At 37.5% G+C, this 16,850-nt stretch overlaps 1 protein-coding gene and 1 pseudogene across 3 annotated transcripts in view; both read left to right on the top strand.

The window, feature by feature from the left end:
* LOC306885795 (cilia- and flagella-associated protein 44-like) overlaps positions 1-4,967 on the top strand; it is a 22,523-nt pseudogene extending 17,556 nt beyond the window's left edge. Inside the window, exons 27-28 of the transcript in view lie at positions 4,622-4,765; positions 4,963-4,967. The product of the transcript in view is annotated as a cilia- and flagella-associated protein 44-like (transcript). The remainder of the gene's footprint in view (positions 1-4,621; positions 4,766-4,962) is intronic.
* The window catches only part of LOC306885418 (trafficking kinesin-binding protein 1-like), a 19,275-nt gene extending 2,425 nt beyond the window's left edge, over positions 1-16,850 (top strand). For both annotated transcript variants that reach the window (XM_079441911.1, XM_079441910.1), the window contains 14 exons: positions 5,769-5,845; positions 6,801-6,917; positions 7,166-7,263; positions 7,548-7,656; positions 9,467-9,545; positions 9,638-9,768; positions 9,876-9,950; positions 10,078-10,215; positions 10,902-10,978; positions 11,087-11,293; positions 12,405-12,658; positions 13,565-13,852; positions 14,231-14,333; positions 14,408-16,850. In XM_079441911.1, coding sequence (XP_079298037.1) covers positions 5,795-5,845; positions 6,801-6,917; positions 7,166-7,263; positions 7,548-7,656; positions 9,467-9,545; positions 9,638-9,768; positions 9,876-9,950; positions 10,078-10,215; positions 10,902-10,978; positions 11,087-11,293; positions 12,405-12,658; positions 13,565-13,852; positions 14,231-14,333; positions 14,408-15,185 — 2,505 coding nt within the window. In that variant the 5' untranslated portion in view covers positions 5,769-5,794 and the 3' untranslated portion in view covers positions 15,186-16,850. The remainder of the gene's footprint in view (positions 1-5,768; positions 5,846-6,800; positions 6,918-7,165; positions 7,264-7,547; positions 7,657-9,466; positions 9,546-9,637; positions 9,769-9,875; positions 9,951-10,077; positions 10,216-10,901; positions 10,979-11,086; positions 11,294-12,404; positions 12,659-13,564; positions 13,853-14,230; positions 14,334-14,407) is intronic.

The raw sequence follows: 16,850 nt of genomic DNA, 5'->3' as shown, positions 1-16,850 counted from the left end.
GAGTTATGATAAAACCTTTTTTTCTTGCCATATAGTATGGTATTGCTGATTTTTCAGTTTTTAAAGGACCTAGATGTAACAGCGAAGATATAAGGTCGTTGTGAAAAGTGAACAGTGTTGTCACTGACATGGCTCTGCCAGTAGATGCTGCTGGTTTCTTCTGTATCCACACTTGTTTGGTGAGTGAGATACTGAGTTTAAAATAAAGTGAACTGATGTAAGCCCATATATATGCTCAGACCACATATTATGTAAGCAATATACGTCACCATTACTGTTTTACACGCCTCTGTGAAGTTGTTGTTGTAATGTGACCTGTGAACTGTATTGTAAGTTAAAACATATAAATGTTAGAATATATAGGGCTGCAACTAACGATTATTTTGATAATCGATTAGTTGGCCGATTATTCTTTCGATTAATCGGATTAAAAAATATTGACCAAAAAAAACACTATTCCACATTCTGCCCAATGTCCTACAAACAAACGTGACAACTGAATGCTATGAAAACATACAGTGCTTAATTTATTAGACCACTTATCATAATAAAGAGAAAACATATTTTAGAAATTTGTCAAAAATTTGTTTAAATTTAAAAATGTTATTGTCATTTATTAGACATAATAATAAAAAATGGCCTCATAACAGCTTGCATTCTTGCTGGTATTGTTTATGTACTTTTTGACTGCAATTGGGTATCGCGAAAAAAAAATACTCAAATAAAAATACAAAAAAAAATAAGTGCTCTGGTTTTCTTTCATACATAACAGCAATAATGATATTATAGCATTAAAAATAGCCTACTACTGTTACTAAAGAGCTTACACATATTGGAGTACTAACCAGTACAGAAAGCCGAAAAATGATTTTGGTTATCACCAATACTGTTACTTTAGAGCAGCAGTGGCACAAACCTTACATAAACACGTTGTTAAACTTACATAAATTTGTTAAGCATTGTAAAAATTTAATATAGTTTAAACCTCTATTAAAAATAAAAATAATAAAGATAATAATAAAGACGAATAAAAACACAAACTCAGTGTTAACCAACAGGTAAGAGTAATGTTCTGCAGGAACTACTTTGATCACAGTCACCTCGTCATTTCTTTATCCTGTAAAAGGCCGTTATGGAGCGTCTCATGTTTATATTCAGACGCTGTTATCCCTTTAAAGTTCCTACTCTCATAAAATATTCGCACTGCATGTTGACTTTTAAACCTTAAATTAACTTTCAACAACAGATAATTCAGCACAGTGGATATGTTTGCGCTGAAAAGCCTATTAATTGTCTCCCTCTCTACTGTGTTCTGTCCGTCTGACGCGCGTGCGCGCGCCCGCCGCGCCGGCGCTCATTCGGTATTTTAAACTTAACACAGACTGTCAGGACGGACCTTTATGCAAAAATGGAAATGCTCGCGTGAATTTGTGGCATTTATAGATAAGGATATGACCGTAAACTGAACGTTTTTGCGCTGAGGACGCACACGCATCTGTCAAAGCGCCTGACAGGGCAAGCCATTACTCTTATGCATTAACTTAAAGCTTAAAATAAAGAATTATCATGTTTTGTGCAGCTTGGATCACGTGCTTCTCCGGCAGAATCTCATTCTGTTTCCTCCACTATTTTTAGATGCATTTTGTCCATAGAAATGCATTATTCAGTGCCGTAATTTGACTAACCAGCTGAAGTTGGACGTGCACTGTGGGCAGACCCGATTAATCGATAATGAGAATCGTTGTCGATGATTTTCATAATCGATAATAATCGATTTTATCGATTAGTTGTTGCAGCCCTATAAATATCACATATTAATGTAGAAGTGTTCATGGTAAAAGATCAACTACTTTTCAAAGGTTTGATGTCAGTAAAGTTTTTAAAGAAGTCTCTTGTGCTCACAAAGGCTGCATTTTTTCATCAAAACACAGGAAAAAACAGTAATATTGTTACTCTTTACCGTTATAGTGGTTTTCTATTTGAATACTTTTCAAATGGAATTTATTCTTGTGATAGCAAAGCTGAATTTTCAGCAGTCATTACTGCAGTCTTCAGTGTCGCATGATCCTTCATTGAGTTGGTACTTGAGAGACATTTCTTTTTATTATCAATGCTGAAAACATTTGAGCTGCTTTATATTTTTGTGGAAACCTTGATACATTGTTTTCTTTCTTCTAAGAATAGAAAGATCAAAAGAATGTTTTTCTGTCACTTTTCTGTCACTTTTGACAAATTTAATGCATCTTTAAAGTTAAAGTGCCCTGATCATGGATTTTTGAAAATGACCTTTCATGCAGTGTGTAACACAACTCTAAGTGAATGAAAACACCCAGCCAAGTTTTAAATCTGACAGTGCACCGTGTATAAAGTTATTGTCTCTCAAAAGAAAGAATCGTCTCTGAATCATTGAAATGAGTCGTTTTTAAAACGAATCCCAAGCCCTTTCGTGTTGATGTCATCATGAAATGTTAGCATATTTCCCACCCACTTCTTGGTCTTTTCTCATTGGTCTGAATGAAAATGCAAATTCATTCTTTGCCACTAGATGCCGCTTTTGGAGCAATAAAATATCTCCCCGGTAACGCTGTACACAAAGCAGCACTGCGCTCACAAACCCCTACATTTATCCCATGTAGGGGTTTGTAAAAATTCATTGTTGAAGGAATCGTTTGGGAGTCGTTGAGCAAATAAAGTAAAAATAAATGCATATTATAAGACAATGAAAGTGTTTTTTGACCTTGCATGTTTGTCAACCTATTGTTGGGGACTCTCAAAACCAAAATATAAACCTTTCTTAACCCATAATAGGGGCACTTTAATTCATTTAAAAGAATAAAGTATTAATTAAAAAAAATCATACTGACCCTGTTGAACAGTAGTGTATGTTTTTCTACCTTAAATAGTTTTTTTTTTTTTTTGTATAACAACACATATTTCTCTTATATATTTGCACTGAACTTGTAAACAATACCACCTTTTCATTAGCATTCTGAGAATTTGTGTAATTATCCTTTCTGCAGCCTTTTTTTTAAGTGGTTCTGGTTACATAACTGTTATAGATTTCCCCTCCGGGGTATCAGATATATCGGAGTGTCTGACGCACATGCATCAATGTAAAAAGGACTTTAATGCATGATTCGAAAGTTTCACTGATTGGCTGCTGCATGTGCTAGTGTGGAAAAGCAATAATAAGTTGACATACTTTTTAGTTTAAATGTTAAATGTGTCAAACATGTTCAGTTGAATATGTGTGTACAGCTCTTGGCTCAAGCCCATCTGAGTAGTTACTGAGTCATGTTTACTGTCTGAATCGTGCCTTATATCAGCTTTCTGTGCAGATGGAATATTAATATATACTGACAAAGACAGAAATCAGCTCTGCCTTTGCCATAATGACTGATAATGTAATAAGTAGTCTTTTTCTGATAGACTCTGCGACAATATTATATTTCAGTTGCTGGAGAGTTAAGGAATTATTCCAGTCCAATGGAAAACTGCACTTGATAAGTCGAGAGAGAATACTAGGGTGGTTTCTGTTATTCATTACCCTTTTTTAAGCAAGTATTTTGATTTCTGTAGAATATTAAAGACTTTCAGAAATATGTGCTGGTCAAGCTCAGGCATGTAAATCAATTTACAAATAATAATAGAAAAGGGAAGACAATTATCAAGAGGCCTAAGACCAAATAAACAACTAAAATTGACAATTATGTGATTTGATTTGTAATTTTTAAGTGTAATATTTTGAAGATTTTTTCAATTCAGTTTGTAACTGTCCTTTGACATTTAGGTATACAGTATCAGACATGCTTATGTTTTTGAAAAAGGTCACAGAACAAGGGATGCATTTATTTGATCAGAAATACACTAAAAACTATAATATGTGAAATATTATTAAATTTATAAAATGTAAAATTATTTTCTATTGTAATATATTTTAAAATGTAGTTTACTCCAGTGATGGCAAAGCATAATTTTCAGCATCATTACTCCAGTCTTCAGTGTCACATGATCCTTCAGAAATCCTTCTAATGTGCTGATCTGGTTTGGTTCTCAAGAACATTTCTTAATATTATCAATGTTAAAAAATGTTTGTGCTGCCTAATATTTTTATGTGAACCAGGATACAGTTTTTTCAGGATACTTTGATGAATAGAAAGTTTAAAAGAACAGCAATTATTTGAAATACAAATCTTTTGTAACACTATAAACTTCTTTATTGTCATTTTAGATTAAATTGTCTTTAAAAATATACAGATGCAATAAATTATTATTACTAAATAAATGATTCCAAAATAACCTGACTTAACTGACTTATTTGTTTTTCCTTATAACAATATGACAATTATGATTATCACCTTTACAAATGATATTTTATTAGATAATCTTATGATAATCATGGATAATATTGCATATTTGACCTTGTGATATCAACATTACCGTCATGTCCTGCATCCCCCCACCACCACAACCCCCCCTCCCTCCCTCCCCCCTCTCTCTCTCTCCCTCTGTCTCATTCCTTCCCTCCCACAGTCTCTCTCTCTCTCTCTCTCATCGTAGTGTTAAATATAGTCACTCTACTCTTGTTGCTGTAACTGACCACACTCTCAGCATCACTCAGTACCGTTACGTGAGGAAGGAAGTGTAGCGCTCACGTTTGGTCTGGTCCTCTCCTCTGCTGAGTGGAGAGGGAGTGAAAGGATGCACAAGATCATGGGAGCAGAAGACTTTGAGCTGGAGTGGTGCTATGAGCAGTATGCTGATGGTAAAGTTATGCATTTGGACTTTCAATGTCTACTTGAGTAGTTTCTGCTTGTATTTCTCCTTATCAGGGGTGTTTTTGAAATTTAGTTTACATGTTGTGGGCTAGTTTTATCTGTAAATGCTTTGGATGAGATTCAGAAGTGCTTTAAAACTAATCACATTCTCCTTTTTTACTCTCTTTCTCCTTGTTGAGTGTAGCCTGAGGCCTCTGGATATCTTTATGTATGTGTGTGTGTGTGTGTGTGTGTGTGTTTGTAGAGAGGACAGCATGGTTGTCTTATTGTTTGCTCTGTCCAGAGTCTACCAGTATGTCCTCATAAAACTTTTCTTTCTCGTTCTCATCACCAATCTGGAAGCTTTTAATATCTTTACAGTCAATGTCCTGAGGCTGAGCTCTGATTTTAGATATACAGTCCTCATTAAAGCAGTTTAGGGACTTGGCTGCATTAATAAGATTTAATTTGTTTAAATTCATTCTTTGTCTTTTAAAGACTACATTGTATGTTCAGTTTTGCATATTGAAGCTCAGCTTCAATAAAAAATTCTCCTCCTGCCCACATCCTGTACATTGAATTTAGTATCAAAGGTGTCATTAAAAAGATGTTGGAAAGTTAATGTTTTATGTCTTATTACTTTTGTGTTTGCGTGTTTCTGTGTGACTGTATGAATGTGTGATATAACAGTAATTGTGGCTGATCTGATTCTGGCTGACTGTGGATGGGGTTGCGGAGTAACAGTATCCATGGAAACAGTCGCGGGGCAATCATGCATGGTTTGTCATTGATGTTATTGTAAGAGCGTGATGGTGCGAGGTCAGCAAGCCAGTAGCTTTTTATCCTCCTCTTTATCTACTTCAACTGACATTACATGTCTGTAAGCTTGAGAGTTCTCTTATCAGGGCTATTTTTAAGGTCAGGATGTAGGAGATTGGGATGTTTTTAGGTTCAAGTAAAATTGTTTAAGCTGGTCTGATAAACTAAAGTGTTTTTTGGTCTGTGTTTCAGTACTATGTGCTGAGCGAGTGGGCCAGATGACTAAGACCTACAATGACATCGACGCTGTCACAAGACTTCTGGAGGAGGTGAGCTTTAAAAAGAAATTGTGTATTTATTATGATGCTAAAGTCTGGGGTCATTAAGATTTTTTTTTAAAGAAACAATTATTTTATTCAACAAGGATGCATTAAATTGGTTAAAGGTGCCATAGAATGGAAAACAGTATTTACCTAGGCATAGTTGAATAATAAGAGTTCTGTACATGGAAATGACATACCGTGAGCCTCAAACACCATTGTTTCCTCCTCCTTATGTAAATCTCATGAATGCAAAAGACCACTGAAAAATAGGCGAATCAGAACATAACACCGACTCTGATGTTAGTCACGATCACTAATAGTTATGCCCCCAACATTTGCATATACCCGCCCATGTTCTAGGCCAGCCGCCAGCCGAATCAAGTTCTGCAGGTATTGTGAAGAAACAAGCCAAGACAACAGCGGACATGGCAGATCATGGAAATAAATGTTATGTTCCAGGCTGTGCAGGGGATGTGAAGTGCAGGGATGGGTTGGTGTCTGTATTCAGAACGGCACGAAAAGCAAATAACACGTTCTAATAAAATAATGCGAGCCACTAAAGGGACATGGTTAGCTCCTTGCTAGCGGTAGCCTGTTACATTACAGTACATAAGATTTCACTTACCACATAAACAGAGTAAGGAGAGATATTTATACATTTATGCATAAATGTTTCTTGAGCAAATCATTATATTAGAATGATTTCTAAAAGCTCATGTGACACTGAAGGCTGGAGTAATGCTGAAAATTCAGCTTTGCCATCACTGGAGTAAATTTCAGTTTAAACTATATTCAAAAAGAAAACTCTTTTTCTAACTAATAATATTTTTAGTAACAATTTTTACTGTATTTTTGATCAAATAAATGCATCCTTGGTGAATATAAGATACTTATAAGCATCTTACCAACCACAAACCTTTAAACGGTAATGAATTTTCAAATCTTTTTCTCAATTCTACAGAAAGAGCGGGATCTGGAGCTCGCTGCCCGCATCGGTCAGTCCCTCCTGAAGAAGAACCGTGTTCTGTCAGAGCAGAACGAATACCTGGAGGAACAAGTGGGCACCATCAGGGAGGAGGTACTTGAACAGATTCATTGCAAAGTTTACTCTCTGGTGGGAATTCAATTAAAATGAGTTGCTCCTGCTGATATACTGTTCACTTCTTAGTGAATATGTCTCTCAGTTGTCAGAAGCTTTTTTATGGTTCATCTCAGTTCATGTCTGTAATACTATCAGTAATAATATGAGAAATGATAATTAGCAATGAATTGTGAGCAGTGAATGGATTCTTGTTGTTTTAATTGTGTTTCTATTATTGTACACAGGTGGCTCAGCTGCACCATGAGTTGAATCTAAAAGACGAGCTCCTGCAGTTCTACACTAATGCAGTGGAGGAGAGCGAAGAGGGGTCTGGATCGCCCACGTCAGTCCACTGTTTTATAACACTGTCCTCTTTTATCTATTGCTCAAGGCCAGTGAAGCCGGTTCTGTTGGCTTCAGTTAGGATATTATTAGCTCAGGTGTTTTTAAGGGCTTCTCAGCTGTAGTTTTAAATGTATCATGTAAAACAGTTTTCAACAACCTCAACACTTGTTATTTCTGTTGAACCAGACAGTTGTTCTTTCATGAAAATGAAAAAAGCATAATTGTAATATGCCCGTATTAGGATTGATTTCTTAGGCATACAGTCTTTTGTTTCTGGATCAGGAGTCATCAGGGAAGGGCGGGAGTTTCTGCCCGTAGTGGTTCCTCTCTAGACATTCTGCAACAAAAACTACGAGACCTGGAGGAGGAAAATCTCTCTCTCAGATCAGAGGTACATGCACATGTGAAAAACTAAAAATAAATACATGTATATTTAGAAACACATTACCATTCAAAAGTTTGGAGTGGGTATAAAAAGTAATATAGTGAAAGCTTATAGCAGTTTTGTCAGTAAATTTATTATTATAATTTTGTTTTCTATTTTAATATATTTTGAATTGAATTATTTTAATTTGTTCCTGTGATAGCAAGGATAAATTATTTGATAGAACAGAAATTTCAGAAGTATGGGTTTTTCCTGGAAATAGGAAACTTTTGTAACATTATGAATGTCTCTTTTGATCATTTAATGGGTTCTTGCTGAATAAAAGCATTGATTTCACTAGAAATTAATTAAACCAAAATTTTGAATGGTAGTGTATGTATAAATTTGAGGAACACTAACTGGCACAACTAAGCAAAAGAGAAAGAAGACATTTTGTCTCCGGGCAATGTGTGTTCCTCTGCCCAATTTCCATGTGTGAATAGAAAAAAAAATAATTGATTTCTATGTGTGTGCATGCTGTGTTTACAGTAGATTGTGAATCTTACCGAATATGTATAACCTCTGTTCCCTATCTGTCGGTCACTACGAGTTATGTTGTGATGACATAGGGGATTTACTTGGAAGCCCCAATCATCTCTGACTTAAGAGAAAACGCCAATGAATATTGGCTAGTGGATTTCCAAAGCCTATGGGCGTACGGGCAACGGAAGTCACAGCACAGTCCCTCGGGAAGGCGATGTCCACACACTTGTGGTCCAAGAGTGCCGTCTATGGCTCAGCCTGCTGAGAGGGGCGAAGTCGACAAAGTACACTTTCTTGACGCTCTCGCCTCCCAGGCTGGACTGTTCGGCGACACTGTCGAGGACTGTGCCCAGCAGTTCTCGGCAGTACTGCAGCAGGCCGCGGCCGTCCAGCACATCTTGCCCCGGCGTGATGCACCGCTCCGCCGCAGGGCAAGCCCCAGTCTGCTGATCGCCGTGGGCGCCCTCCTGTGTTCCCCTGAGCTGCTCCGCCTTGTGCTGGTGCGTCGAGCCTCTTGCAGGAGTGCCTGGAGCTGTTGGCAGTGCATCTGGCCTTGCGGCAGTTTCGGCCACTGCTGCTAGGCAAGCATTTGTTGGTCCGTATGGACAACACTGGGGCTGTGTCATACATCAACCGGCTTGGCAACCGTGGCGCTTTCCATTTGACCCCTATGTCGTCACGACATAACTCGTAGTGACCGACAGATAGGGAACGTCTCAGTTACGTACGTAACCCTCTTTCCCTGATGGAGGGAACGGAGACGTTATGTCCCCATGCCACAATCTTGAACCATCGCTGGTTGCCAGGGACACGTTCTCGACTCCTCAGAGGGTAAAACCTGATGAGTGGATGCACCTGTCGCCCTTTTATACCTGTATGCACGGGAAGTGGCTCAGGTATGCAAAATCCACTAGCCAATATTCATTGGTGTTTTCTCTTAAGTCAGAGATGATTGGGGCTTCCAAGTAAATCCCCTATGTCGTCACGACATAACGTCTCCGTTCCCTCCATCAGGGAACGAGGGTTACGTACGTAACCGAGACGTTATTCAGAGTCGTTCTGAACACACAGTGAACTACCATGGATGGTATTTCATGTTTCTAGTTGTTTATTGATTCCACCATACAAAGATTGCAATCTTTTTACTTTTGTTAGATGTATTTAGAAAAATGTTATTGAATGTTCTTTGAAATTACACAGACCAGAATGAAACCGTTTTACTTATCTATATTTTAACTTTTAAAAATGACACACTTGATCTTTAAGGAGTACCTGTCTCTCTTTCTGTCCTTAGGCGAGTCAGCTGAAGTCTGAGACAGAGTCATATGAGGAGAAGGAACAGCAGCTGGTGAATGACTGCGTCAGAGAGCTAAGTGAGTGATATGTTGTTTCAGGGCTTACGTGGAGATGTATTGCTCTAAATTTTGACAAAACAAAAATATGTCCACCCTTTCTCCTCATAAAGGGCAGTCCAGCATCCAGATCTCCAGTATAGCAGAAGAACTGGCCAAAAAAACTGAAGATGCCTCTCGCCAACAGGAGGAAATCACACACCTTCTCTCTCAGATAGTGGACCTGCAGAAAAAAGCCAAAACAGTGAGAATCATTTCGTCTTTCTTCTTTCACTTTATTGGTGAATGAATTGTGCAATACGTGAGATAAAGATGTTCTGAGATTTATGTGTTTGTGTGTGTTTTTGACAGTTTGCTGTCGAGAACGAAGAACTTTCTCAGCACCTTTCGGCAGCTAAAGATGCTCAAAGACAGCTTACAGCTGAGGTACTTTATATTAGACATAATAAATCAACATTCCAACTTACAAAAACATACCTGTACCTTCATAATATATTAATTCATTATTTCTGTGTGAATGTTATTGACAATTGTTGGTTCCTCACACATACAGCTGCAGGATCTGGAGGAGAAATACTCAGAGTGCATTGAAATGCTCCATGAGGCTCAAGAGGAGCTCAAGAACCTACGGAACCGCAGTGTGTCCTCAGGAACTCCTCGACGGTATCACCCTCTGGGACTTTTTCCCATGGTAAACTCACGCGCACACACACAAACATACAGAGTTACATAACTCATGCTAGGCCAGTGCACTAAAATTCAGCTTTGCCATCACACAAATAAAATATATATTAAAATGTATTAAAATAATAGTTATTTTCAATTTTAATAATTTTTTACAGTATTACTGAATTTTAATCTAATAAATGCAACTTTGGCAGTGTACATGATGCTATATAAATATAATACAATTTTCAAATCTTTACTGGTTTGGTATTGACATTTACTTTGGTAAAAGAAAGCTACTTATCATATCATAATAATAATAATAATTCCTTAATTTAATTTCTGTCACTATGTTGTTCTGCTAGAGATGTGCCCCCTGTCAAGTTTCATTGTACACAAATTCCAAATTAACTGAAAATATAACAGCACAAATATAATTTCCTTGATTCTTATTGAAAGGGGAATTTAAAAAGTCTGAGTGAAGATCAAACCCAAAATAGAAAAACTTCTAAAACTGAGCTAAATCAGACAAAACCTCCTTTTGGTGATGTCCACATCTGTAAAAACAGTTGAAAATATAGTAAGTAAAGTTTTCTGTTAGGTTTAATGTGTTGGTTAGGTTTTATAACAAACTGTATAAATACAAGTCAATAAAAGTTCCCCATATAGATAGTTTAGTAAACGTTTGTGTTGTGTGTATGTGTGTTTTAGGACTCCCTGGCTGCTGAAATTGAGGGAAGCATGAGGAAGGAATTGAGTCTGGAGAATCCTGACAATGAAGAACAGAGGTTTGAAATGTTCCTCCCTGTTTTACCTCCATCACTCAGCACATTTTTCTTCATTGCATAATCTGAATTAGTTCAATATCTCGTAACAAAATGTGCTTTTGTCTCAAGGGTTCGTCATAAGCGTGTGTTTGAGACCGTGAAGAACATCAACCAGTCTGTCAGACAGCGACCTGCTAATTCTGCTACCAACATCCCTGGGTCCAATCAGACGCTCTCCTTCCTTAGCTCCGCCCTCTCTGACAGCAATAGCAATAATGCAGCGCCTGATAACCGTACACAGAGCATGCTCCAGGAGACCGGCTCCTCAGATACTGTGTGAGTTTATTATGAGGCCATGTTTACAGAGGCTGTAAGCTAATAACTTTAAATTGACCTTTAAGTGAACCATCGCTACTTTGCTGGGGAAACAATATATGTATATTAAATATTCATGGGACTGAAAGGCCACTGGTTCTGTCACACTTGAATTTGAGTTAGAGGGTAATCAAATGGCCCTAATCAATGGCATTTATACTAGAATATTTCAGGGAATTTTTTTTTATTTAATTATTTTATTTTAAAAGGTCAGTTCTGAATGTCCAAAAGTCATATTTTTCACCTATACTTACTTCAACTACAATTTATGTACTGATTGATTTAATAATTCATGTTAATGTTGATAAAAATTTGATAGTTGATTTGATAATTGATAATTGATCAGTTTAAGCATTTGATTTCCCATTTACAGTGTCAGTGTAAACTTTTGATATCATCATTTGAACATTTTTATTCATTATTTGAGGTGTTTCTTTGAGTAGGCCTATATTTTTTATGATTGGATTATTGAATTATAGTTTTAATTATGATAGGGTTGTACTGGATTGATATTTTTTGTTGCTACCCCAAATGAAGAAATAAAATTTGAGCATTTGATTTATCATTTGATCAGCTATATTTGATTTATGTTATCATGTGAAGATTTATTAATATGTTAAATTAAATATATAATAATGATTTATACTATAAGACAAACTCACCTCTGTCATCTCATCATGTTACCTTAAAAATGTCAAAGTTTTTAAATTGAAGAAATCTTTTAGCATAGCAGGGTTAAACATTAATGTAAATACAAAGACAAAATCAGCATTTTTTCATAATTTTAGGTCAAATAAATATTGAAAGCATGTTATTTAATTTAAATAAAATCTAAAATTCACAATTTTAACATCAGAATAGCACATTTACAGTGTAACTGTGATGAATGGGGACTTGAAAATTAGTGGACATTTCTAATGGAAAATCATACATTTAAAAAAAAAATCATTTTAATTTTGTATTACATAATAAATTTTAATCTTCCTTACATCCTTTTAAATTAAATTAAACAAAAGGCCTAAGAATGACCCTTGTTTTCAGTCACACAACTCTCCTTGTTTTCTGACCGCAGTACGGACGCCCCTGAGAAGCGATCTGGCTCTGAGGAGCTCAAACTGGCCCTGAGGCGACTGTCTCTGCGACGACAGAACTGTCTGAGTGAGCGTCTCTTCTTCGAGGGGGAGCGGGAGAGGCGTAATCGAGAGCCAGCAGACAGTGGAGATTACTCTAACAGGCTGGTGCACAGCGAGAGCATCATGTCCCTGGGCGCTTGGGCCAACCGGCCCTATCTTCCCGACAAGCTCCAGATTGTCAAACCTCTGGAAGGTGACCAAAATACCCAAAATGTCTATCCTAAGACATTTCTTCGTTACCGTTCCAGGCCACGTCCACCCACTATGATGCTTTTCAATTCGCTGTGGGGGCTAATGCATCCTCGCAAGCACTTGTACTTCAGAGAATCCCGCTCCCGGATACATTTACACTAGCGATCAGGTTATGACATCGTTTTGAAAATGGATAAATATAAGGAATAGTTTACCAGAAGTAAAGATTCTGTCATCTAACCCTTTCATTTCAAACAAATGATAATTCTGAAAGAGAAACTCCCTCCACTGTATCACTTGGCTGATGCAAATTATTTAGCATATGCTGGTACTGTTATGCATATTCATATATTCTATAAAGGCTCTTTACTATGATGAAAAAGGCAGGACTTCGTTTGTGTTTCATCTATGCTAAACCATGCATGTGAGGAAAGAGGGAAGAGTCCGATCAGTCATTCTAGTGTTGTGATGTAATATAGGGTAGTACTTAAGCTGCATGAAGTAGTGATTGAAATACTGATTTTAAAGTTTGTTGTGAAAGTTCTTGGAGGATGAAGTTCTGTGTTGTATTTTATTACTGCCACCTAATGGACAAAAAGTGAAAATGGACATTTTCACTTTGTCTAACTCTTCATCCATATTTTCTGTTTCTGTAATTCTTTTACTTATATTTTTTCACCTCTCATTTTGTTTAAAGTCTGTGTTCTGCACTTTCTCTTCACTTTCAATAAAGTCACTTCATCTTATTCCTTTTGATATTCTCATTCTTTCTTTCCTTCATTATCACATCATTGCACCATTGTTAATGTGTTTGTTTTCCAACTGACCTGACATAGCTGCTGTGTAAATAAGGTTATATAATCACATACTTCTTCTCCGCATCCCTCCTGTATTTTTCTTTTCCTAGGCTCGGCTACACTTCAGCACTGGCAGCAGTTGGCTCAGCCTAATCTGGGCGGTATCCTGGATGCTCGACCTGGTGTGGTCCCGAAAGGCTTCCGTCCCTTGGAGCTGGACCTGGAGGAAGTATATCACTATGCTGACTATGAGGAAGATGAGCCTGGAGAGCAGTACTTCCAGAATCTTCCCACCACAACCACATCTAATTCCAGTGTTCCTCCTGCCCATAGCCTCGCCCCCTCAGCCTCCCCATCACCATGTCTCAGTACAGGTCACGCTTCCATAGAATTCTCAAGTAAGTTTTGTGTTTACTTGTGTTTTTACATGATTTTGTGTTTACTTTAGTAACTAAATTAAATATTAAAATGCATAAATGTATTTATTTATTTAATAAATCAAAACTATTCATTTGCACATTGTCCTGGACTAACACATTTTGAAATTCAAATTTACAAATTTCTCAAATCAATATTTCAAATCCATGTATTTGGCAAGCAGCCAGAAATATACACATTTAAAATATATATATTTCATACACTTTTGATAACTTTCATAAATTATTAATTTAAATTAAAATCAAATAAAACATTTCATACTCTTTTCATAAATTTCCTAAATTATTCATTTAGATCAAAATAAATGGAAACTCTCTCAGCGTTTGTATCTTTTCCAGTGTATTTCCCGGGCAAATGCATGGCTCACACGAGTTCAACCTACACCTTCACCACCTGCAAAATCCTCCATCCGTCTGATGAGCTCACAAGGGTGACACCCAGGTAATGTACTGTCCTGTAACTGAGACAATAACTGACTAGCCAATTGGTACTTAATTTTCTGCTTTTCTGTCCAGTTTAAACCCCGTCCCCACCTCGTCCTGTGTGATGTCAAGCAGTCTGCGCTCGACACCTGCCGCCACGCCATGTACTCCTCGGCGAATGAGTCTGTCCCAGTCTCAGTCCTTCACCAACCTGCGGGACTCCACCAAAACCTTCAGCACATCTTTGGGCCTGGTTCGCCTCCTGCAGGAGAGGGGCATCTCTGCTGACGTGTACCAGCCTCAGAGCTGGGACAGAGGAAGCAGAGGAGTCCTCTTCTCCACCTCAGTTCTTCCTCCTCCACCTCCCGACCCGAACCGACCCACCACCCCACCCAATTCCCCAACCCGTTGCACTCCCAGCCCAAGTTCAGTGCTTTCTGATGCAGACACCTCCACGCCTTTCTCTTTTAAGAGCCCGTCCTATGAAAACTTCTTGGCTTCCAAGCCAGCAAGGTCTATTTTGAAAGAGGTGGCAGGGGTGTCTGGGGCTCAGGCTAAAGACTGTGAAAGCCAAACCGATGTCAGTATGTATAGTCTCAACTTGGTTGATAAGCTGAAAAGGTTGGGGTTGGCAAGCCCTGGGGCTTCAGGGGCAACAGGGGGAGGGATTCCAAGGCCCAGCCCACTTATAGGTCCTCTGGGTGGGCTTCGGAGGGCAGGGTCCCCCTTTAGTCCACTAAACGAAGGTATGAGGAGGAATCGAAGCTATCCTGCTATGGTTGGGGCCAGTATGGCAATGAAGGGGCCCGGCCCTCAAGGGGACGAAATGCTACTGGCTCCTAAACTACCCAAGCAAACAAGTCTTAAATAATGAGTTATGCATAACAATGAATCACACAATCAGTGGATTGTACCTCACTAACTTGCTAACACAGAATTCAAGTTATAACTTGTAATATACACTAAAAAACACTGACACTTAAAGATATAATTCACCCCAAAAAAAGAAAGAAAATTCTGAAATTGACTCACCCTTATATCATTCCAAATCTGACTTCACAGAAGTTATTGATTCATTATATGGCCAAAAAATTGTTTTTCAAAATATCTTTCTGAAAAAATCATATTGACATCATTTACATGTTATTTCAAATCTGTATTTCTTTTTTCTGCTGAGCACAAAGAAGATATTTTGAAAAATGTTGGAAGCTAAACAATATGGACAAAAAAATACAGTGGAAATCACTGGGAACCAAAACTGTTTGGTTATACACATTCTTACATTCAATATCTTCTTTTGTGTTCAGCAGAGCAAGCAAATGGATAAAATACTAAAAAAATTAAATTAAAAAATACAGTGGAAATCAATAGTAACCAAAACCGTTTGGTTATAAACACTCCTGAAAATATCTTCTTTTGTGTTCAGGAGAAGAAACAAATGCATACAGGTTTGGAACAACATGAGAGTGGGTAAATGAGAGAATTTTCTTTTTTATCTTAATGAAAACACACATATGCAGATGGTAGTTTAAAATGTTATTTTAATTCATGTTGATCTCCTGATTTGCCCTTTACAATCTAATGTGACATGTATCCTGTACAGATGGTGGTGACTGTGTGTAACCTTTGACCTCACTTTGACTTCCCAGAGCACATGCAGGAAGGAATAAATCAACAAAAACCAAATGAACTAGAAAATCTGCAGTCACATGTATGGGCATTTCCAGGGTATATGAAAATGTATCGAACCGGGATCAATGGTGTTCTGTTCCTGCTTTCAGCAACTATAAAATGTATTTTCCCCAGTGGCCTGCTGGTTTTGAAGGATGGCATTTAATTTGATGTATTGATGCTAGCAGATAGGATGTGCAGCACGAGGTTTACTCACCCACCTCAACCAACTCTCTTTTCCTCCATCTCCATTACTCTGTGTATCTTATCTGTCTGTCTATATCTGTTTTATAAGACAAATCTTTAATAATGAAGTGACAATTGTAGCTTTTCATTTGATGAGTGGGTGAATGAATGGAGCGTTATTGGCTGCATGGATAGACTGATTTAAGAAAGTGCTGCTGTCTTGCTGGTTTTCTATGTAAAAACGCGAGTGCCTGTATTTGTCATCTGTCATGCCAGAGTTTTTTACTGAGCAGTTGGAGAGCACTAATGAGCACTTGTTTATAGCGATTTTATTTTCTTTATTTATTCATTTACCTTGTTTTGTTGTTTCATGTTGTTTGAAATGTGTACTTTGACACTGTTTAACATCTGTTTCATAACGTTTTTTAGATTTAGTTGCTCTCAGGTAACGGTGCTACAAGGGAAAAGCTTTTAGATTAGTGACAACGCAATAAGGTTCGTTTGAATTCTTTTATTTTTAAATAAAAATAAATGCAGAGAAATAAAATGTATGCTTGTCTGTGGATGGCCAAAACTGTCACTAGAGGGCAGTGTGTCTTCACTCATTTGTTTTCCTTCCTTATTTGCACAACCCGCCGATGGCCAAGTAAAGATTTGGACTTTCTTGACTCTGTATGTT

This window comes from Barbus barbus (genome assembly GCF_936440315.1).
Source record: "Barbus barbus genome assembly, chromosome: 19".
NCBI classification, from domain to species: domain Eukaryota; kingdom Metazoa; phylum Chordata; class Actinopteri; order Cypriniformes; family Cyprinidae; genus Barbus; species Barbus barbus.
Note: the sequence above shows the minus strand (reverse complement) of the source record. Positions and strands in the feature narration are given on the sequence as shown.